Below are 24319 nucleotides of genomic sequence, written 5' to 3'. Positions count from 1 at the left end.
AATTTGAGCATTGCTTTGGAGTCGTGCTTCTCACCATGTGATGGATGTAAGACCAACATTCACTCTCCTTAAAGCTCTGTTTTTGGTCTTCACCAACTCCTGAGGGAAATATCAGGATCTTGATCGGCTAAATTTTCTAGCCTAGTGAAAATTTGAGCATTGCTTTGGAGTCGTGCTTCTCACCATGTGATGGATGTAAGACCAACATTCACTCTCCTTAAAGCTCTGTTTTTGGTCTTCACCAACTCCTGAGGGAAATATCAGGATCTTGATCGGCTAAATTTTCTAGCCTAGTGAAAATTTGAGCATTGCTTTGGAGTCGTGCTTCTCACCATGTGATGGATGTAAGACCAACATTCACTCTCCTTAAAGCTCTGTTTTTGGTCTTCACCAACTCCTGAGGGAAATATCAGGATCTTGATCGGCTAAATTTTCTAGCCTAGTGAAAATTTGAGCATTGCTTTGGAGTCGTGCTTCTCACCATGTGATGGATGTAAGACCAACATTCACTCTCCTTAAAGCTCTGTTTTTGGTCTTCACCAACTCCTGAGGGAAATATCAGGATCTTGATCGGCTAAATTTTCTAGCCTAGTGAAAATTTGAGCATTGCTTTGGAGTCGTGCTTCTCACCATGTGATGGATGTAAGACCAACATTCACTCTCCTTAAAGCTCTGTTTTTGGTCTTCACCAACTCCTGAGGGAAATATCAGGATCTTGATCGGCTAAATTTTCTAGCCTAGTGAAAATTTGAGCATTGCTTTGGAGTCGTGCTTCTCACCATGTGATGGATGTAAGACCAACATTCACTCTCCTTAAAGCTCTGTTTTTGGTCTTCACCAACTCCTGAGGGAAATATCAGGATCTTGATCGGCTAAATTTTCTAGCCTAGTGGCTAACAGACAACATTACTGACGTTGTCTGTTAGCCACTAGGTGCAGGGCAGGTAGTGTACAGTGGGTTTTAGAGATTTGTTTGCCAAAAATGGTGATAAGAGCAGTGAACCCCAAATTACAAACCAAAGCAAAACAGTACATTTGTCATAACGCCAAATAATGCACTGAGGGGAACTGCAGGGTTAATTCTCTGTGGGTTTATCATTACGAGCGACCCCTTTCACATACACATAGTCACATGATCCGTGAAACTACACGTAGCTAAGGGTTCAATAAAACACTAAATCCCTTTATCATTTTTTATTTAATTAAGATTATTTTGCTGCCTAAAGACAGTCACATTTAAAGATTTTTAATCCCATTGTATGTAATGTATGTGTAATCAGAGAATGTAAACTCACACTTAAACAATACAGAGAACATGACCTCTGTGACCTCAGTGGTAGCTATGGCCCTGGATGATGATGCTCCAATCTTGAAATCCTCTTTTGAAACTAATCACGACTGTACTGCATTCCAGAATTAGCGCGTTGCAGTGTTACTGGACTCATGAATTACTTTTTACCAGCATGCATTTCCTGACGCCACCCAAGACTAGACAGCTTGGGGACAATGTTATTGCACAGAATTCTCTAATTATCTTGTGCCTATTAATTCAGGGATTGTAAAAGGCTGACATAAAAAGTTCCCTCCTCTCACTCTATCCTTTTATTCCCAGCCACAGACGGGGAGAAACTCCCAGTGATCATTTAAATATTTCAGAACATCTTGGTAAGAGCCTAAAAAGAGTCAATAGCATTAAAAAGCTTTATCCACGGCGCAGCTGAAACTCCACGCTGCACAGCCCTGGAACTCTGCCTCGAAAAACTTTGGCATGAAACTTTGTTTGAGGCTGTCCAATTTCAGTCAGTCAATAGAAATCTCCACGTCTCCCTCTACCTCACTTGTGTTAGCACTTATCTCCGCCTGAAAGGGTTGACCAAGGACAGTCTTTGCTCAGTAAACAGAAGAATGTTTTTTTTCTCCTTTTTAAAAGATTGACCTTAAGACAAGAGCGTTCTGACTGGATTTTTGTGAGTGCTAAGGCTTAGATAACACCCTTCAATTCACTCTTGAAATGGGTCAGAGTAAAGACGAAAATTCTTGACTTATTGTGTTCAGAGAAATAGCTCATAAAGCTCCGGTCTTTTAGTCATATAGTGACAACGACTAACACTGAGTGCAGAAGAGGAATACTAATAAGTGTTGTATTAAGAGAATTTCTGAATCAAGAATGGCACAGTTGTGCTTGTAGTGCCGACACTCAGTAGGAGCCACGTGATTGTTACTATTCAGTCTGTAAATATTTCAAAACACTAAAATTAAATCAGAAAGGTTTAATTCTACCTCTGAAATTAAATCATACACAATTCTGTGCTTGTATAACTCCTATGGATTTTTTCTCCACATGTTGAACATGTCTAACCACCTTACTGTCTCTGTAGAAAAGGTGCCCTTATAGTGCTATTGAAATGTTTTTGATTAATTAAAACTGGTCTGTGGTAAATATCTCCCGCTGACTCTTGTATCAAAGTGAAAAACCCAGACAAGCCCCCACACGCTTGGTTCTGTGAGGAATAGTAATTCAATAAAGTGAGCAGCATTCGCTCATATCCCCTTCACCTTTGCTGACCTTTTAGATCATTACTCACAATGGAAAAAATAGACAGAGGATAGAGGCTATTTTGGGGGACACGGCCAAGGTCTCCAGGAACACTCCAACTTTCTCCCCGTATCATCTTAAAATCTTTAATTGGCAGCTGTAAACCCTGATAAAATAAAAAAGCACTTTGAAGCCCACAATATGAGCTCAGAGAACGGTACTGTACTCTATGTGAATAGGGGTAAAAAAAAAAACCCCAACAACTTCAATTACTGTTCAGAGACCACATCAGGCATTTTTTTCATTGTGTAAAACAGGCCTTAAAAATTCAGTAGCTGTTCCGGGGACTAATGAATGCTGGCCTTAAGTATGATATTATTTCAGATGAGTGAGACAGAACTACGGGGCAGTATTATGAAAGAGGAGGTGAATTCATTTATAATGGAGTGTAATAGCAGTCCCAGCTCTCCTATAGGCGACTATGTGCAGATCCCTTTGTCCTCTCTTCGGGGGGGAACAAGAAGAATCTGTAATATAGAAACACGCACTGAGCATGCCACTGAGGGAACAGCACAGCAAGAAAAGACAGAGCAAAAGTTAATAACCAGGTGATGGATGAAACTCAAAGGGACAGCACTACACTACGTCTGCTGGATTTTTTCCCATTCTTAAAAGTGCAGGACATAGTCATTTAGAACAATAGTGGCTCCAGTTGTAACTAAATTACTCTCTAAAATGAGGATATGAAGATTGTCAAATAAAAGTTATTATACTGTATCCTGGGTGAATACTGAGTTCAGATTGACTGTGGGGTGTAAAGTAAATTTTAATAACTGGGAATTTCCTGCAAAACTGTTTTATCATCATGCCAAATTAATGTGCTCTGAGGGTTTGAATGTTACTTTTTAGCAACACACTTAAAAATAGCCTGAATATATCGTTTAGAAGTTACCCAAAAATGTGTGGACAACTCGACTCAACTTAAAACTCTCAACGATTACACATCACACTCCTGTGTGTGTGTGTGTGTGTGTGTGTGTGAGTCCCTGAAGATAACAAGTCCCATCTCTCGCCGTGCTTCCCAGAGTGGCCGTCTCTAAGCTGTGCTAATCGATTGGCAAAGGAGGAAAAAGGGCCGGCTTTAATGTGTTGCATGTGAAGGATTTACCGGAGAGCAGAGCGACTGAATCAATGGTGTAGAAAACGCATCATTAGGACAGTGTTGTCCCCCCACGCTAACCAGCAACAACCACCCAACCCGCCTTCCCCTCACCCCCTCACCCCTCCACTTGGTCCCTTGAGGGTTCGGGACAGAAAACACACACGGACGTGCACACATTTATACCCACACACTTGTACACACACACACACACACACATAAACTGGGCTTACATGTGATGCTTGGGCTCTCATGCCACAAAGTAAAATGCCATCCTAAACTACACACACACACACACACACACACACACACACACACACACACACACACACACACACGCACACACACACACACTTGTTAAAAGCTCCCCTGATGGCAAAACACACACAGAACTGCTAGAGCTGTCCCCAATATCCAGGCAGACGAATCGCCCACTCTGATCCTACCTGGGCCATTTTGTCAGGAAATTTTTGGGACACCCAAATTTAGCTTTTCACACTATGAATTATTAAACGTGGAACGACTCCAAAGATGAACCACAAGTCTGCACCATTACATACCAGGTCAGACAATTTATAAATGCTGACTACTAACGATGTACTGACCGATAACAGATGGACTTTTTCTTTTACATTTTCATGGTTAAACTGTTCAGTGTTTGGGAACTATATACTTGGCAGAGCGGAAAAACCTCTGAATCAGTGTTTAGACCATCATGGGACACTAAAACTCTCCTCTGAAAACCAGATAACACAGCACTTTAAGGCTGGCTGTCTTGCTTCTTCAGTGATTTGGGTTGCTCTCATGTACATCAGGGCTTTAGAAGACAGAATATACCAGCCCAGTATCCCTGGGAATTTAATCCATATTGGAAGATTCTGCACCTCATGATAAATGTCCAATGTCAGTGTTTATTACCAACACAGGAAGTAGTGCACCTTGAGGCAGCAAGTAAGAGTGTAGAGGTTGGGGTTGTAAATGGGCATATAGCGCGAGAGCGGAGTTCACCTCTTGCCACAAACCCGCAATTAACATTTGTGTTTTTATGAATCCTGACCATGATTTCCCTAACCTTAACCATAATTTAGTTGCCATGTGCAGAAAATTTTGCAGGGAGTGAGAATGTAAAAAAATGTTGGCAATAGGTGAGTTTCCATTCACCTGTTTTAATGTTCATTTTCAATATAGAAAATGCAGACAATTCAAATGACAAAACTCAAAATTGCAAACAGCTTTGTTGAGGTGAAAAAAGATGGTCTATCAAAGTGAAAAGGAAACAGACTTAATGCATGAATCATGACAAAGTATGTGACTTACACACGCCAAGTCAAGTCAATATCACAAATTACAATTTGCTTCAAGGGGGTTTACAATCTGTACAGCATACGACACCCTCTGTTCTTAGACCCTCGATTAAATGAATGAGGGTTCAATGAAAAGATAGAAAAATAGTGTTAGACAAATAGGTATATGTGGTGTGTTGAGGAGACTGTAACCTTCCTCAAATTAATACATGAAACAAACAAAAGTGCTCCTATTTCAGTTATGTGTTCTACATTGCTTTCCACGATTTAAGGATTGGTTGATGAACCAGTTCCTAATATTTGCATAACAGTAGTGCATTTAAATGTGAATTAATTCGCATTTTCTTTTGCAGACTTTCTGGAAATTTGCACCACGCCTGGATAGAAACCTAGCTACTGAACGTAATTTAGGGTTTTCTACATCGATCCTGTGTGGCGATAGGGTTGGAGTATACAGATATTATACCATTATTCTGATAAATAACATGCACAGAGACAAGATCATGTGTCAAGTTTTACTTTGGGCTTTTATGTAGCTCTGTATGCTGGCAGTGGCATAACTGGCTGATAGACAGATAGACAGATAGATAGACAGATAGATAGAAATATAGATAGATAGATAGATAGATAGATAGATAGATAGAGAGAGAGAGAGTGATTTTAACAGCATATTGTGTCAACAGGAAGGCAAGGACCTGGCGAAGGCGATTAATCAAAAATCTGTCTACAGATGAATCATGTGTCACTAAGATGACAAAGTGCTTTAATTCTGTCAGGGGAGTGGTCCCATGTCTAGTCCCTCCGGTAAAACACTTACAGGATAAACACTCCCATTAATATTCCTCTGTGCACCTCTCCTCTCCTCTCCACTCGCCTCTCTTCTCCTTTCCTCTCCCTGTCCTATTATCCTGCCTCGGCGGACATCCTGTCCTGTCCCGTCCGCATTGCCAACCTGCAAGATGGAGATGAGAGGACGATCCAAACGCAGAAGGGGGAACATGAATCATTACACTTCCTGTTGTTGCATACCGTCCAGGGAAGGAAGAGAGAGGACGCCCCCGGGGCTACGATTGATTCCGGAGATTTAATTGGGTTTATTAGCCAAGATGTTGGGCCCCGCGAGGAGGCTCCCAGAGGCCGCTGTATCCCCCCCCCCCACCCACCCATTCCCACTCTTCTGAAGGAGAAAGCCTGCGTAATTGTTTTCCCTCCATCTTCTGTGTCATTGTCAGATGGGTCCTGTGGGATTATTAGCAACCCCAGGTCCCTCAATAATTCATCCAGAGCTATTTATACACAGATGGAGAGTCCTCTAAAGTCTCCCCCAGTGAGCTTATCTGACGCTTAGACAGACAGAGAGAGAGAGAGCGGTGAAGAGAAACAGTGCTACAAAGGGAAAATCAAGAAAGAGAGAGACAGAATGAGAGAAAATGGGAGAGACGTACAAAGAGAGTAAGGAGGATGGAGAGAGGCGATCGCTAAAAGAAATGCAAAGATGAGCAAAGCAAGTCTGACATAGTATAAAACAGTGAGACCGAGAGACAGCAGCATTTTAGGTAGACACAATGACAATGTTTCTGGTGTGCATTGAGTTTCAAGGTGAAACTCTGTCGTCTGCTTCGCCAAAGTGAACAAAAGCACCGTCCCGGGAATAGTACACGCTCACACAACACACATTAATGGCTTTTAATCTTCCCCCCTTTTTCCTCCATTTAACACAATTAAGATGTTTGCAAAGCTAACATGGACCACTAGTCACTATAGGAAGGACAGATGAAAGACATTCAGGGATTTCCATATACAAAGTAAACAGTTATCCGTCCATTCTAACGTGTCAATGCGTAAGACCAACAAAACAGCAGCCAGCCATTTCTTAAATCACCTAATAATTCAAACATAACATTACCACATTTGCATATTAACATTAGCGCATTAAGTAGCTTCTAATCCCAAACAGATAGTGGTTGGGCTACAGAAGGCTGCATGCTTTTAATGGCTTTGCAGATACCTGTGTCTTTCCGCCTGCAAGTTGAGGGGACATTTTGTTGTCGTCAGACTAATGAAGCCTTTGGCGCACAAAGTTGATTTTCAAAGTCCCTTTGTTGGCGCTCCAGCCACAGATAATTATATATATTCATCCCCTTTGGCAGTCACTTTTATCCAGCTCATTTAGAAAGCTTGGCTTCAACTTGGACAAATTGAGAGATTGAAAGGCAGATTGGAGTGATAGTTTTTACATTTTGCATCGAAGGCACGTTAATCAGGGCATCTATATCTACGGGTAAAAACCTGCTGAAAAGCTGGCCATTTGTCTGTTGCAAATAGTATCACAAAAGTTATGTCATTCTCCAAAATTGCTTAAATGTCTTGTACTGTAAATCCATAATGGGTCAAAACACATGAGCTTTAGGTCTGGAACCTGACTGCCGAATAAATCACAAGAAAATATATTTTTATAGGGTCAGGTAGGGAGCAGTTTTACAGCTCATAACAGGTCACTATACAGAAGTAAATCAGCTAAACAGAAACTGAAATTTCTGAAAGTAGAGCTTTAGAGAGACTCAGTAAATTATTTACTTTGTCATGTTTGTCTTTTGATGATTATTTTGAAATAATTTGATAAGATAATTTAAGTGTTAATGTTGCAGAGTAAATCATTTTCATGTTTTACTTAAGTTGAAATCACCTTTAATGAAAATATTTGTGGAACTTGACATTGGAAACTAATTCTCTTTATCTTTATTTATCTTTCATGGTGTTGAAATATGATTCACAGAAGAATGCATTGTTTTTACTCTATTTCTTTCTCCTACTCTCTCACTCTATCTATCTATCTATCTATCTCACACACACACACACACACACACACACACACACACACACACACACACACACACACACACACACACACACTGCTGTTGTTCCAAGCAAAGCTTATCAACTAGCCAATGCTCATATACTCATATACACGTCTGTACACACGCACAGACGTCTCTGTCTCTGTCTATAAACCCTATGAAATCATTCCACACCAAGTGAAGCGGGATATAAGTTTGGCCAGGATTCCCATCTCCTGTTCTGTGATTAAAGGACCAAACTAATAGGCTCTGTCTTGTTGGGAATCTGTGTGGGGCTGAGAGAGACCTCAGAAGCCATTAAATTGCAAATCTGTAATAATTTGCTGAAGGCTTTCTGTCCAGATCATTCCCTGTGTTGATTTGTGCATTGAGGTAACGCTCTGAATGGCCAAGCACAAACCCAGCTGAGCCCACCGGCTAGCCAAGTTAGTCTACTAGAGGGCACACTCTGGATACACATAGGGCCATATTTACTTTACAACAAACCATAGTGCAATCTTATGCTACACTTTTCATTCAATTTGTGCCTGCAATCTGCACAAAAATTAGTGCCTGATTTATGAAGACAGCTGCTACTCATTCAGTAAGTAACTAGGCCAGCCCTCTGAGTGAAGGAGAACTTAAAATGCATCTATATTCTGTAATGTTAAAATAGAAATATTCTGAATTATGGATGTTTGCAGCTGTTAAGTTGGTTGCAATAACCAAATATTAATATTTACTTATATAATATAATGGTTAGTCAAAATCTATTGTAAAATAGTTAAATAAACATCTGAGGTCCAATGAAATGCATAAAAACGCATTTTCATCTGCTTTTGAGGTAGAATCTGCAAAAGTGAGCCTCACCAACTGCTCAATCAAACACTGCTAAATCCAGCAGAATGTCAATCATTCACACTTTTGCTTCTTCCTGTATTAAAAACCCTAAAAAGGTCACATACTTAAAAACAAATCCGATGACAGTTGTGACTTATGTAGTCAAGAATAATCAATGTAATAGAGAAGTACTTAAGATCTGAAATAAAGTTTTGCGTAATTTTTTAAAATAAATCTACATAGAGAAGTGCATGTATTGCATGCATGTTGTGCATCATGACAGGCAAACTGGCTTCCAGGCTGGTTTATCTGAGCTTGAAATGAAAGACCAAAGGCTTAGTAAATCTGGCTGTAAGTGATACTGATGAAAACACACACATTTGAAGTAACAAACACCTACAGTGTGCTCAAACTAGTGTCAAGACAATTAGATTTGCAGTTGTCTGGAACGCCATTTCATAATTTCATATTGTGCCAATAAACATTGTAGCCTTCAACTAGTTTATCAGAAAAGTCAGCCAAAAAATATTTGGTGGTCCTCGAGCATCAACAACTAATCTGATTTCTGTACTGTTCTCTTTCTAACAATAATTCTTCAGACATTCTTTCTCTCTATAAAACGTGTGAAGACAAGATCAGAGATCTTTTATTTTAGTATTTTATTTTACTCCAGTATCACCCAAAATGTATCAAAGATAATCAACCTCTCAGCTGCTGTATGGTGATGGCAGTGTGACGGCACTGATCTATTTTGCACACTCATCAATTCTTGCAGACTCTAAAAATTTCAATACCACTGCACTGTTATAATAACATGTTGAAATACAAGAAGAAAGTGCAGGAGGTAACATACACAGAAAAAAAGATGCTTCACAAACATACAGTAACACCTGTCCCATCCACATGTTGTCAGAGATCCTTGTAATATGGAGGACACTTGCTTATTTGCCCGCGGGGTGGCTGGGAGCTACAGGGGTCTAATTCTGCTCCCATCCCAGGAAGGTCGTTCTCCCTTCTCGAGCCATGATGACCACAGAGTACTGCTTAACTCTGGCAAAACGGAGCCTATAAATTACAGCAGAGGACGGAGGGGTCAGAGCCTGGCATGGAAATGGGCCAGAAGCTATCATTCTGCCTAGGCCAGCGAGGGTGACATCTGTCTCTGGGACTCCCTCACTCTTTCTACATCTCTCTCTGTCTGAAGTTTCTTTTCCTGCTTTTTGCAGTCTTTTCTTTTCAGTCCCTTCCCTCTTCCTTTCGTTCCTTATGTACACTCTGTGCCTGTCATTGAATGATCTCTCTGTGCCTCCATTTTTAGTCTGCACCTCTCTTCACAATCTCTGCTCTCTTTCTTGTGTATCGCTCTGCTTGCTTGCTCTTGATATTCTTTGTCTGTCTTTGTGCGCAACCCCCCACCCGAACTCTCTTCCATGGATCTCCCTCGCCTCTTTTCACGCATTCTCTTACATCACCCCGTTTCAACATCTCTCTAATTCTCCTTCCCTCTCTCTGTCTCTCTTTCTCTCTCTGTCTTGAGCTCCTTGTCGTTTTACGCACTCTTGCACCATCTCCCTCTGCAGCGATATGTTTTGGTCTATCTGCTCTCCAACCAGCAGGATAGGATAAAGCCTTGATGTACTTTCCCTCAGTGTGATGCCAATATGATTTGAATGGTAATATCTGATAGCAAAAGGGACTGATGTGCAGCTTTTCTCGAATGAAAATGGAATCATATGGACCCAGTGGGGCTCTAGAAACAAATGCAAAATTTAAAATACAAATTCTAAGCTGATCACTTGCTTTATGTCATTCAGAACTGTGCCAACTAATTATATTTCTTAAATATAAAAGCTTGCAAAGCTTCTCTGAACTGCCTTGCTAACTTCAGATATCCCCCTGGCGTCTGTTAAAGAGAAGTATTAGTTTGAATGTAGGATGCTAACTCTGGGGCCAAAACTTGTCAAGCCTAATCGACAACAAACATTTCTTTCTGGTTGATGCTTCTGCTTGTTTCATCAGAACATCTTGCATTACACTTACTACCCAAACCCTCGAAAACTTCTGCATGACTTATTAATCCTCCTCCATTTTCTGAATCAAACTTGGCCTTGAATAATTGAGAGAGATCTTTGAAAAGCCCTAACCCTCATTCCCACCTTCCTATTACAAGTCAACGTGGTGCATTTTTAATTGGGGGACATGAAATAGGCATGAAGGGAGATGAGCAGAAAGCGAATTGAATCAGGGACACTCCAACCTGGCAGTCATCGCACTGCATAGGCGATTGTGTGCATGCATACAGAGAGGGCTAAATATGTGTCTGGCCTGACAAGTCACACATGCTCAACGGTGTTTGACGTGCTTTCTGTCTGGGACAAATAGTACACGGCTAATGTAATCCCTGCTTTACAGTATCCCAGCAGACCCAGATACGCCACTTCGAGTTATGTTTGGCAATTTGGTTGAGAACAAACATCAATTCAACTTTCTATGAACCATAAATCTCAAAAGCCGAATGATTTGTTTAGTGTGTATGAGCCATTTGTGCATGGGCTTAAAAGTTCATTAGAAGTATATGTATCGCTGGTTGAAGAAATTGTGAGGGGCTGTTACATTATCTATTTGCAAGGCAATAACAATGATTTTCTTTATCTGTGATATCAAAACATAACTTGACCTTGAGAACAATGCTAGAAATGGTATAAACATAAAAAACATCAATAATTAGATGGAGTTTGAAACAAATAAAAGACATTTGGAGCAGAATATGAAGAATTGATGTTTGCTGGTTATGCATTAACGGGCCACAGTCAGCTGTGACAAACTTTGGTTTTATTTTTCATATTGCTGCTGTGTCATGCTGCTATTTCCTCGTGGAAAGTCTCTGCAGTAGAGAGCTGCAGCTGAACCCATTTTCATGTGCACATTGAGGGTTCAATTCAGGTTTGGTCCTAAAACATAAATATTACAATTAAACATTAAAAGTTGCTATGAAGTACTGCTTCAGCTATTGGTGGGGCTGATACGTGGTACACGCAGTACTGTACTCTACAGTATAATACGCAAACACACACACACACACACACACACACACACACACACACACACACACACATATACAAAAAATATACACATACAGTGATGAACACACAACAAACATACAGAGAAGAGGTATGCACACACATACCTGGTAAACATATAGATATTAGGCACGGATATTATAATACTCCCTATCATAATGCCTCCTGACTGTGCAAAGCTTGATAAAATGAGCCCGCAGCTCTAATCCAAAAGGCAAAAAATAGAGGCGATTCACCTTTTGACTGGTGAACAAAGGAAAGATACATATATACATATAGCGCTTGTGTAATTGTCTAAAGATCCACAAATGGAAGAAAATGTAAAATATATGGAGTTAAATAACAGAGAGACAGAAATCATATACTGTATAGTTCACTATGGGGACTACAACAGGTTGTGTTATGGAAGGAGCATGGGTGAAACCGCATTAATATGTTTATATTTATAACCATATTATGCATCATCCTCTAACCTGAAATACAATGGATTTTTAAAACAAAACAAAAAAATCTTATCAAGCAAAAAAACAAAAACAAATGGAGGGCACTTTCCCACCGGAAGCTCTATGCAATGAAGTCACCAGTAGAACAAAAGTAAAACTCTTAGGCAACATGTAAGACTTCCCAACATTTCAAAAGTATTGCATTCCACGTCTCCTGAAACGGCCACCAGGGTGGGGGTGTGTGGGGGGGGGGGGGGCTGGAAGTGGTATTAAGTGTAGCTAAAAGATTGAAGAGGCCTAAAGCGTCAACTTTTAAAAAATTTAACACAAAGCACAGTAATACTTAGGTGATGCAAGAGCCTTGAAAAGAGAAAATATTTACCTCTCCATGGAGTGTTTGTCAAAAAAAAAAATTTTTTTTCATCCTCTGGAAGAATGGTACACCGGGGCAATGAACATTGCAATCGGAAAACAAGAGCAAGAGGGAAGCCTGTGGTGCAAGTTGTTTAGCCTCGCTTTATGGAAAACAAAAGGCCAAATGTTGATGAAACATTTAAGGAAGACTTGATTTTAAACCAGCTCTGGGCTATCGGCCGAGGAGTTTAACTGTCAAAACACAAGAAAGCTTTTTCACCGCACAAATACATTTTTCAGAGATGTTTTTTGTCTTGGAAATTGTTGGAAATATTATGGCTCATTTGATCTATCTATCTATCTATCTATCTATCTGTCTGTCTGACTGTCTATCTATCTGTCTATCTATCTATCTATCTGTCTGTCTGTCTGTCTGTCTATCTATCTATCTATCTGTCTGTCCGTCTGTCCGTCTGTCCATCTGTCTATCTGTCTATCTGTCTATCTATCTATCTATCTGTCTGTCTGTCTGTCTGTCTATCTGTCTATCTGTCTATCGATCTATCAATCTATCTATCTATCTATCTATCTATCTATCTATCTATCTATCTATCTGTCTGTCTATCTATATGTCTATCTATCTATCTGTCTGTCTGTCTGTCTGTCTGTCTGTCTATCTGTCTATCTGTCTATCGATCTATCTATCTATCTATCTATCTATCTATCTGTCTATCTGTCTATCTATCTATCTATCTGTCTATCTGTCTATCTATCTATCTATCTGTCTGTCTGTCTGTCTATCTGTCTATCTGTCTGTCTATCTATCTATCTATCTATCTGTCCGTCTGTCCGTCTGTCCGTCTGTCCGTCTGTCTATCTATCTATCTGTCTATCTATCTATCTATCTGTCCGTCTCTCCGTCTGTCCGTCTGTCCGTCTGTCCGTCTGTCCGTCTGTCCATCTGTCTATCTGTCTATCTGTCTATCTATCTATCTGTCCGTCTCTCCGTCTGTCCGTCTGTCTGTCTGTCTGTCTGTCTGTCTGTCTGTCTGTCTGTCTATCTATCTATCTGAAAATTGTTGAGATCAGCAGCGTCTCTGACCTGTAATGATGGCCACAAATCTTCAGTGTTGTGCTTCTCCACAGGTCAGCACTGCCGTCCACAGTGAGCCATGACCTTTCCATGTGGAACCATTAACTACACACTAACGCTCATACATGCTGACTAGACCATTTTAGTGTATGATGCTAGACGTCTGTGCTCCTGAACACAAAAAGTTTTTTGCAAAGGAAATTACAGTAAGTCTCAATGAATGGCGATGCATTGGTAGCTTACTAGGTAGTTATTTCAAATGCACTACACACTCCTTTACTTTAGTATATATGTTCACCAAACTTGCAATTTGTGCTGAATATCTGTCAGCTTGTTTCATTCAGTTGAATGAGATGAACATATAGGTACAGCCATCCCTTTACACTATCTCTTTCTCTCTCTGCATGTAAAGGTCAGTGGTTTTAATGAGAGGACCGCTGAGGTCAGAGGAGCCAGAGGGCTCCACCTCTGTGACAGGCCCCATGACTCCAAACCTGCTGTTAGCATGCTAATCCTTGCAGGAGCTCCATGAGCACTCCCTCCTTCGGCTTGGTGAGGTCATCTCTCACTGTGACTAACTGGCTCCCTGCTTGGGCCATCAGCCGGCCCCCATCTTTCAGTCCCCTCCAATAATAATAGACAACAGAGGCAGTGCTGCCTTGACAACGGCCCTCCTGACAAATTAGGCTCACTGTACTCCCCGCTCTGGCTCCGCCTCTTGTTTCCCTCTTGTTGCTTGGCAGTTCTGGGCCCTGCCAGGACAGGGGTGGCGGGTGCAGTGTGGCACTGGTGGTCAAGTGTACTTTGGTAAGAAGCGACCTCCTCCTTGCCACATGTTGCCTTTCTCCCTGACAAAACACTCAAAATCAATTGTGATGCGCCTTCACAGAAACGGGACACAATGTGGGGCCTGAGCACGCATTCTGAGCTGAGCTGAGTGGAGGATTCTGGGCCAGGAAGGAGAGGAGGAGCACATAAACACACACTCACACACACAGAGATGCACACACTCATCCCATTCCAAATGCGGGAGGAGGAGAGAGAAGGATCCCACAGAGAGGATGATGCAACAAGAGTGAAATTTTTCGGCCGGAACACATGCTGCATTAACGCAGACCTGCAGGATGAAAAAAAAACACACGCACTTCTTTCTCTCTTTGTTCAAAGCCAAATGTGGTTTTATGCTTTGTTTTATATTTAATTTTTTTGAGCAGAAGTCACTTTACTAATGGCAACCTGTAACACCTAATTGCCTGCAATAAAACACAGCACGAGTCTTTCATGTTTTTGGCATCATGACTTCCTGGCCTCACCAAACACGATGAGCCCAATGATCTGTTCTGAACCTGCTCCCCTGACACATTCAGTTAAAAGGGCTGACATATCAAAACCATAGGCGTTCTCAGGGAACCATAATTCCCTTTATGATCTGCACAGATTATAGCCCCCATCTGTAGCATAAGCCATCTGCAGTATGGGTATATTTAAACAAGATTACTATTGGTCATTACACTGTATCACTTGTTTGATTTCAAACATATTAAACATTATATGATCACATGACCATTTTCTCAAGTATTGGTATTAATTACAAAATGATTTAACAGCCAAGCATTAGGATTAATCACCACAGTTCTTTTACTACAGTGAGCCAGTGGCGAGATGACCTGAACTAAAGACCTGTGACATTTTGTTTACACACTTGCCAGGTCAAAATGGACTATTTGGCCCTAATCTAAATGAAGTTTCAACACCTGCTTTGACTTTGAGCAACTGTGTGGCTTTATAACTAACTTATCTGTCTAAGCCTATAGCAAGAGTTGTTGTTAATGTATTTAGTTTGGCCAAGAACAAATATATTACTTGCATTAAATTTCCAACAAATAGAACAACAGCAGTGAAACAAACTTGGTTACAAGTACATTTGCATTTGCTTGAAAAAAAACCCAAAGATGTAGACAATAAAGGTTTGGCCAGGAACACAGTGCTGCCTGAAGATGTGACAGCAGCAAACAATAGATAACACCTTCGGCTATTAAATGTCTTCCCCGTATCATCACAGCTCAATTGGCCCAGTGATTATTACATGAAATCCAGCTGAGGAATAGTGCTAGCAATCATATCTGCGCCCTCTCTTCTTCAATGGATCCCCACCTCCCATGCTGCATTGCCAGAGAGAAGAGAAAGAGAAAGGGCTGGCTCTTTGTGCTAGCCGTGCCTCTCAGCCCTGTTGTGCTTGGTAGCAGCAGCAGCAGCAGCAGCAGCCAGTGACCATTATAAATGGCCTCTATTAGCATGGCTCGGTCGCAGAGGGGAGAGAAATAAAATCATTGGGAGAATGTAGGCCTGCACTGGTGTCCCTACACCCGCTCCCAGCCTCTGCAGACCTCCGTCCCATGCTCCCCTCCTCCCAGATTCCTCCATTCCAAGGGGACAGAATCCTAAAGACTAGATTACGAGTGATACATGGAGTCATTATGGGGGGGTTATGGCAATAGTATCACAGGTGCGGCTGACAATGGCTATAATAGGGGTCTCTTTCTTCAGAGGTACCATTACCATAAAGGCTGTTTCTTTAGGCTTGTTGATGTACAACAGAAGAGGAGCGCCTTTTATTACCTACCTAGGAGGAGAAGCTCTGTATTATGTAGCTGAAAACCATGCTTATTTCTTTGGGTAAAGTTAATTGAATGCAACAGTGTCTCCAGATGAGCCATTACATTGTTAGCGGTGATAGTTACCAAATCTGTGCTATTTAAAAAAAAACAGAGGTAGAACAATATTGTAAAGGAAATGGTAGTTGATCATCTTACCCTGACAACATTAATGATGCGCTGTCACTGAATAGGCAACATGTCAGGTCATGTACATAAAAAGCAAAGACTGAATTGGATCAAGCAGAGTTAATGAAGAGGAGGAAAGATAGATAGAAGAAAAGAGTCTTGTGGTGGGCAGTTTTATAGACTTCAATCCACCAGAGCATTTCACCCCTTAAAGGGTCATAGTGCCCTCGCTTTGACTCTTTCTAGTCTATGGCAGGAAAACGCAAACAGCATGAAGGAGCTGAGGGAAAGGGGGAGGGGTAAGAGAGGCCAAAGACTGTAACAAGTATGTACAAAATGTAACTACATTAATGTAAATTTGTACAAACTATACAGCATGTTTAAAAACAACAAAATGGCACTGTTGAGTTAAAGGGTTTTCAACTTCCCCATTCGGAAAATCCAGGAAAACGTAGAACAGTTTCAAATGAAGACTATGACCAGGATGAATGAACATAAAATTGCCCTCAATATTGACAATTAAGTCTACTTTAAATAACTTTCATTTTACAAGGCACAGAAAAATACAACGTGAATTATTTCTCTTCACAATATTTGTATATTTGCTTGCTCTAGTCTAAATGTCTTGCTGTGATAGCTTACTGTACCTGATCCACATCAGGCTCTTCAATAAATCCAGTGTGACGGCAGCGTCACTTTGTCTGTTATTTGTGGGACGTGCTGTCTTTTACTGCTAATTTGGGAATCTTCTATGGAAACCCCAGAAAGGTATTAGGAGTCTGCGGAGGGGGAAGCGGCCTTCGAGCTGCTTGCAGTGAGCCAGTGAGCTGGTGAGCCAGGGAGTAGTGCCTCCAGCTAGTTAAAATATGAGCGCAGCGGGGGCTCGCTAATGAAAGCGGGGGCCCAGCCTGGGAAGCAGGGCCGTATATCGCGATGAGGAGACAGTTCTTAGAATCAGCTGGCGAGCCGTGCCTATAGTTCTGGGGCCACTGGTGATTAACTGTCCAACAGGGAGTCGCTACTACAGCTGGGCTATTAATAAAAGACCGCCCCCCCCCACCCTCCTTCTTCCCTTCTCTACCTCGTCGGTTTCCCCCATGCCTGCCGACAGTCTCCGCCCTCTGGAATTCTTTGTATATCATAATAATTTCCTGACACATGGTGCATGTCACACACTGTTTACATGGGGCAGAAGGCCCAAAAAGTGATAGCTCAGTATCAATGTACTTTGCTTTCCTGGGAGATGTCCTGCAGATATAGTAGATCAATTAGTGGCCTCTCATTAGAAGGTGATTTGCAGAGAATGAGAATAAGAGAATCAAAAACAGGGCTGAAGCAGCATCATTCCTGTTGCACCAAAAATACAAGGCTGGTCGTTAATTACACCAAAAGGCCACATAGCACTGTTACAAACGTTTATGGTAATTCACTGGCATCATTGCTGTAACAAAGGGATGTGCTGTGTGTCAGCCAGGGTTACACTAAGAAAAGTAAAAAAAATTATCTTTGTAAGTTTGTAGTAGTTTAAAAATCAATTAAAATATATTTTTGTGCAATTCATATTTCAATTTTGCAGTTAAGCTTTCATTTTCAATGAGGGATAGATCCGATCAACAACACCTGAAATTCTTAAAAAGCTTAAAGGCTGCAGAACAGTACAATATATCCATGGTCCTACTCCTCTTGTGTTGCACACGTGCGTGCACACGTGCACGCGCGACCGCCCCCCACACCCCCAGCCCTTCACCACCAAACCCCCCTGCACACACACTCATACACACACTCTTACACACACACACACACACACACACACACACACTGAGAGAGTTACGGGCAACAGAGTGTAAGGTGCTGCGGGCAATCAAACACAGCCTCCCCGCTATTGCAACGTGAAAACGTGAGGTTAATGGCCTGGATTTAGCACTGTAGTGAATGAAAGCACGTTTACAACCACCGAACTCGATGTGTGAATACTCCCGTGCACACAGCCCAAATAGGAACACTGCTCCTCCTAATATCACCCTACATAAATTCATTCCGTCGTGACTCCCGATTCGTGACACTGTCATGCTTGGATATGTTTCCTCACTAAGGTAGAAAATGATGCTCTGGATTGAATAACCAATGATAAGTCTAATAAAGGAATAAATAACCTTTTTTTTGGTGCCACAAATGCCAACAGCAACATGCATAAAGTCAGTCCGGCTTCAGCCTTACTGAAAATTGCACAATTTGCCAATAATCACGCAGTTATCAAATTCTGCGTGATTTAGGATCCCCACTCTCGCCAATGTGTGACAGATTTCACACCGTCAAAAACAAGTAGAACCATAGTTGTCTCAGGGAATATAACCCACCTTTGTGCATGCCCGTGAAGCGGTCCTTCAGCACAGTGAGCTCGTAGATCTTGCCGAACTCCTCGAAGAGGGGCCGGAGGTCCTTCTCGTCCAGGTTGCGGGGGATCTGACCGATGAAGAGTTTGATGGCATCGTGGTCCTTCATGGGGATGGTGGCCGGGCAGCCCACCGGGCTGTGGCTGTGGCTTAATCCGTTCACGAGCCCGTTCGTGCTGGCGGAGACCACACCGACTCCGTGCACCGTGCCGTCCACCTGCCCGTTGGTTAAAGTTGCCATCTTCGGACCGGCCAGTGAGTTGGGATGGGTACAACAGCAGCAGATGGTGATGGTGGAGAATCGTTTTATGTTTAAAAAAGCTGGTGGAAGTCTTGGTCAAAATGTGGTTCCGAGACCAAGTCGTGCCAGAGCTGATTCCGCTCTCGTCCTATCAAAGCCAATATTTACACTGATGTGAAAACACATGTAGCATTTGGCGAAGACGCATATCAAAAGCGCGCAATGCCGTTGGTCCCGGTGGAGGCTTTGATTCCTTATATTTATGTCCTACCCAATAACTCGTTCATTGATTTCATAAAAGAGAGACAGGGAGAAAGAGAGAAAGAGAAGGGGGAGGGAGAGAGAGAGAGAGAAGAGAGAGAGAGAGAGACCAAGAGCGTTCACTGTCTATTTACACCCACGTTCCCTCGTCCCAGCTTCTTGGCACCCTTTTATTTTTTTGCATTGAGGAGTCGGTATGGGTGTCTTCTCTGTTTAAACGGACAGGGCCGGCTCAATCTCTGCCACACCAGTGGGGAGGTTTGAATAAAGGGGGGCCGCTATAAACTCGGCATATGTCAAACCCAGCCTTTTCTGTCCCCCCTTTCTTATGTGAAGACCAAGTGGTACATTCCACCAAGGGGAGAGGGTCTATAAATAGAGAAATATAGAGAATACGGTCCTTTGTGCTCCTACTCAGAGCAAATAACTGCACATTCACAAACTCAAGAATGCATTAGGCTACTTTGTGACTGGCATGCACATTATTCTTATTAATTGTAATAAGCTGCACAGCTGTGGCAATCTACACCGGACATGTTTCGATTCATGTAAAAAATAAACATCCGCTGTAGATGGAATGCGACTGAAAGAGTGTCTGCCGTTCATATGAGGTTTGATTTCGTGCTTAAACCCAATTTCACAGTTTCACATCTTATTCTAGCCTTCCCCATCTTCGGCGGCGGCAGCAGCAGCAGCGAATCGCTGCACCCTCACCTCGCTCCTGGACGGTGGACAGCTCCGCGGTGCTGAAATGCAGACCCGCAGGCGAAACCAAAACGGACCTCAGACGGTTCTCGACTGCTCTGATTGTTAAGAACAAACACAGGTTTGCAACGGTGAGATGGCGTATTATTAGCTCCCTGTGCCATTTCCAAAGTCATGTGGATTAGATGATTTAATTTCCATACAGGGGAAGTCTGTGAGCACCGCCGAGTGGCGTAGAGAGGGGGCACATCGAAGGGAAAAAAAATCACGCAAGAGTGGGTCAAATTGACAAGATGTACAGAAATTCACACTCAGCGATGTCGAGAACGCTTTAGCTTTCTTCAGGTGATGAGCAGACGTACAAAAACTAAATAAATAAATACCAACATCACAGTTTACACTGTAAATGCACAAAAGCATATGAAAAGCTATTTCTTCGTAAAAGGTTTATTGATCATTTGAAAGGACAGCCAATATTAATTCTGCTTCCTCATTTTAAGGTTACTGTAGGCCCATAGGCATCAACCAAACAGGTTTTAATCAGTGGCCAGTCTGATTATTTTAGCAGTGTCGTTGTGGAAGGTCCACAACACTTATATAAAGATAAAAAGAACGTTCACATTGAGCATTCCTGATAAAATGGTCTGTTTTGCTCCTAATCTGCGAGTTTGCACAGCTCAAAATAGTGACCTGGAAAAGGTGCAAACTGAGTGACAGTAGGTTTGAACAATACATTTACTGTCAAAGTGGGTCCAATTCATCATGCAGAAACGTCTTTGGCTATAATAACGGATATCTCAAAGTAAATTTATACTAATCCGAGCACCGGCATCACCACTCAGTTAAGACCATTGGGTATTCTGGTTTATTCCTTTGGGAGTCAGTTCATGGTGTTTATCTCTATTCCCAAAGGACAACTACAATACCCGAAGTCATGGCAATGTGTAAATTCTAAACCTGCTGATGAATGCCATTTAAACGGCAAGCAAAGTAGGGACAGTGGGGTTAACTCGGCAGTTGTGTCTCAAGCTGCGTGGTCCTTTTGAATAATAAAGAAACTCACAGAAAGACAAGCAAATGGATATCCACATACATGGATATATTAAATACCGATCCATATACATTTTGATATATGGAATAGAGGGAGTGTGCTTCACACATACATAGCCTATCATGTTTATGACCATGCGGAGTATTTAACTTTTACTAAAAGTAGCTGCCAAAATGAAGGCAGTAATGCAGCTCCTGTTTGTTGTAAACCAAAGGGTTAAGTGTCAGGTATATAGGCCACAAGGCACTAAACCATTCTCCAATGATGAGCAAAATGATCTGCTAGTGATGCTTAAGCGAGGCTTCGGTGTCTTCAGTTAAACCACGCAGCCTACAGGCCTCACAGTAGCCTATAGCAACGCCATCCAAGGCTCATAATGTTGACCTATTTGTTTTCATTTTTTGGCTGTGAGGCATACCCCCCTCCGACTAGACATTAGCCAACCTTTAAATAACAAAAGAGATACGCTCTCTCACCTCTTTCTGCTCTTCCGCCAGCTAAATGGCCCGGTAATGTCATCCCGTTCTCACGGCATGACCGGGCCCCAGCGGGGCAGGAGGGACTTGGCTTTCTTTGGCATGACACCGTGCTCTGCTCTGCAAGCTTTCCCTCGGGGCCACACTCCATTCACCACAGCAGCATTGCCTGCGCTCACGCCTGACTTACCTCCGGCAATATTTTTTAATACAAGGGTGAAATGGGAGGGCACAAATCATTGTAATTATGTTCAGTGGGTACTGCCGTGATGATTATGTAAGGTATGGCGCCACGATGGTTCCCTAACGGTCTGCCTCGTCACACAACCTACCTGTGAGCCGCTGTGAAATGTTTTCAGTGTCGCCCGGAGTGAAATGGCTTCGGTGACTGAGCCCATCGGACTGATAATAATAACACGCAATTAACGAGCAAGACGTGTAACAGTGTGTCTTTTTGTTCCCCAAATGGTACTTATTTCAGTCCGTTTGGGTATACTCAAATATGACTGTGTAGCTCTTGCAAATCATTTGTGCCCACTGCACAGGCGCTGAGAGTAATTCAAAGCACCCAGTCTGTCAAACAATTTTCATATTTATTCTCTGTTACACTAAACTCTGTGTACCGCCCCCCCCCCCCATATGAGTCTGATGCTATCAAATGATTTAATGATTTGCACACATAAAAATAATAATCTTTTTACAAATCTCCTTAGTGAAATAAATCAAGGCTGGACTTTGTTAATATTTACAGCCTATTAATCACTAGAATCAACTAATGTTTTTTAGGCAGAGGAATACTGAGGGAGACGCCGTCTGTCCATGGTGCTGAAACTAATGAAGAGCAGTGCTACCAAATGTATGCCTCTGTCCACGGTGCTGAATTTAAAACAGGGCAAAGCTGTACTGTACAAGTGTTGCTTTTTTACAAGGCGAGAAGCCAATGTAAATCCTCAATAACTCTTAAAAAAGCTTAAGGCATATAACAAGTCTGTATAGACACGGTGTGGATGACCATATAATGTTGAACTTGTTTTTCTCAAAATATTCCTCTGAGTTTATCAAAAAGAGGTCACTTTTTTTTTTCACCCCCCAAATAAACATTTGCAATCATACAGCAGAAGAGGCCTATTTTGCCCTTGGAATATTGCTCCCTTGCTCGTCATGGCTTCAATTTTCAGTTTCGGCACTGTAAACGGTTGCAGCAAGGCAAATAAATGAAAAGGGAAATGAAATTCTGGGTAGCCAAGTTACACAAATAGATTGATAATCTGCATGGGGCACCATAAAGAGCTCTGGCGTTTTCAATATTACCTATTCTGCATAGTAATGTCTTTTCTCACCTCTCCTTCATGTGGGACAAAGTTCTAAATCTTCTGTAGCCTTGGGACACCCAGGCTGTATATCACCTCCCAGTAATTTAGGCAGAAGAGCGCAAAGGAATGAGGAAATGGCAGGTGCATGACTAAATGCTCAGAAAGTTTAGAGGGACGAGGAGGGCAGGAAGGTCTGCTTTAACTTGATTAGCACCAATTTGTTAGAGATTGGAAAGGAATGGCCAAGAAAAAAAATTACTGCATTAATTTAAAATATGTGCATGCTGTCTTCTAAAAAGTTCACAGCGTTCTTGGCATATGCTGCTTCTGTGTGACATGAGGTTTTTACTTACATGTTGCATTTGGAATTATCATCATTAATTTTATGCAGAGATTCTAGTTTATATATAAAATAATTTGTTCATGAAGGCACTGATAAGGATGGACACACACATGTTCAAAACCCATACAAAAATAGCTGGTAATTTGGAGACGGAATATTTCTTAATTTCCTGAGGGAAAATGTATTTTATTGGGTCATGTGTGGAATGAAGAGTCTTACAGTGGAAGTTTGTTGACACTGGGATGAGAGGCGGCATATTATCTCCCCTTAAGCAAAAACAAACAAAGGCACAAATGTTAACGCATTAGAACCATTAAAATAATTTGTTGTTACATCCTTCCAGCAGATCTATGGACTAAACATGTCTTACAGCCTTTGTTTACTTTAAAACACACAGTGATCAAAATGTGAGAAATTGTGTGCTTGATAAAATTAGCATACATGTACAGATCCCTAAAGTATTGCTACACACTTTTAACACATAATTTCAGTATTCAAGACATCACAGTCCAGCTACCAGAGGCAATTTTCAGCGGTTAAACAAACCAAGTTTAACTAAGTTTAAATGGTGCAGTGCAACAGGCTTACGATCCCATTTTTCTGTAAGAACAGGAAAGTACACATATGCTGCTCGATATTCCTAAAATGAGCATACAACTTCGCACAAAACAAAAAAATGACAAGATGCTATGGATTTTATTAATATAAAGTCTGATTTGCAGAGTTGTCTTGGAATCTCATTCTGTGGAGCAGTGAGGTGGGTCTGTCGCTCGCCCCTGCGCTTATACCTGGGCTGCATTGGAAAGAGATTAGCGTTGTGACATTTGACATGGGTGGGCGTCTGCTTGTGCCGAGTGCCGGCTGCACAGATCAGCCATGTTGACAGCTTCTCTCCTTGACTGACTCGCTGCCCCGAAAACACAAGCCTCTTGACAAACACCAGCTTCTTGACAACATCACATATACACCCGCATGCACTGTGCACATATAAATACAGCTTTAGGCACATAGATGCACCCACACGCATGGACACATGACAGAAAATTAACCTAATTCTGTTGCAGTTACTTTGTGGCTACAAAACCGTATTGTTGTGTCCAATGTCAT

The 24319-nt window shown here is 41.8% G+C and overlaps 1 protein-coding gene and 1 long non-coding RNA gene across 13 annotated transcripts in view; one reads left to right on the top strand and one right to left on the bottom strand.

Annotated features, from left to right (window-relative positions):
• LOC123987421 overlaps positions 1-14930 on the top strand; it is a 55496-nt gene extending 40566 nt beyond the window's left edge. For both annotated transcript variants that reach the window (XR_006829128.1, XR_006829127.1), the window contains exon 3: positions 14536-14930. This is a non-coding gene — a long non-coding RNA (uncharacterized LOC123987421). The remainder of the gene's footprint in view (positions 1-14535) is intronic.
• The window catches only part of celf4 (CUGBP, Elav-like family member 4), an 84475-nt gene extending 62876 nt beyond the window's left edge, over positions 1-21599 (bottom strand). For 10 of the 11 annotated variants that reach the window (XM_046076302.1, XM_046076306.1, XM_046076307.1 and 7 more), the window contains exon 1: positions 18787-19394. In XM_046076302.1, the coding sequence (XP_045932258.1) occupies positions 18787-19063 (277 nt within the window). In that variant the 5' untranslated portion in view covers positions 19064-19394. Of the gene's footprint in view, positions 1-18786; positions 19395-21556 lie in introns of those variants that run through there. The other variant, XM_046076311.1, reaches the window with a different exon arrangement.
• Between the last annotated feature and the right edge of the window lie 2720 nt (positions 21600-24319).

The sequence above is a fragment of the Micropterus dolomieu genome, linkage group LG18 (assembly GCF_021292245.1).
Source record: "Micropterus dolomieu isolate WLL.071019.BEF.003 ecotype Adirondacks linkage group LG18, ASM2129224v1, whole genome shotgun sequence".
Taxonomy (NCBI): Eukaryota; Metazoa; Chordata; class Actinopteri; order Centrarchiformes; family Centrarchidae; genus Micropterus; species Micropterus dolomieu.
Note: the sequence above shows the minus strand (reverse complement) of the source record. Positions and strands in the feature narration are given on the sequence as shown.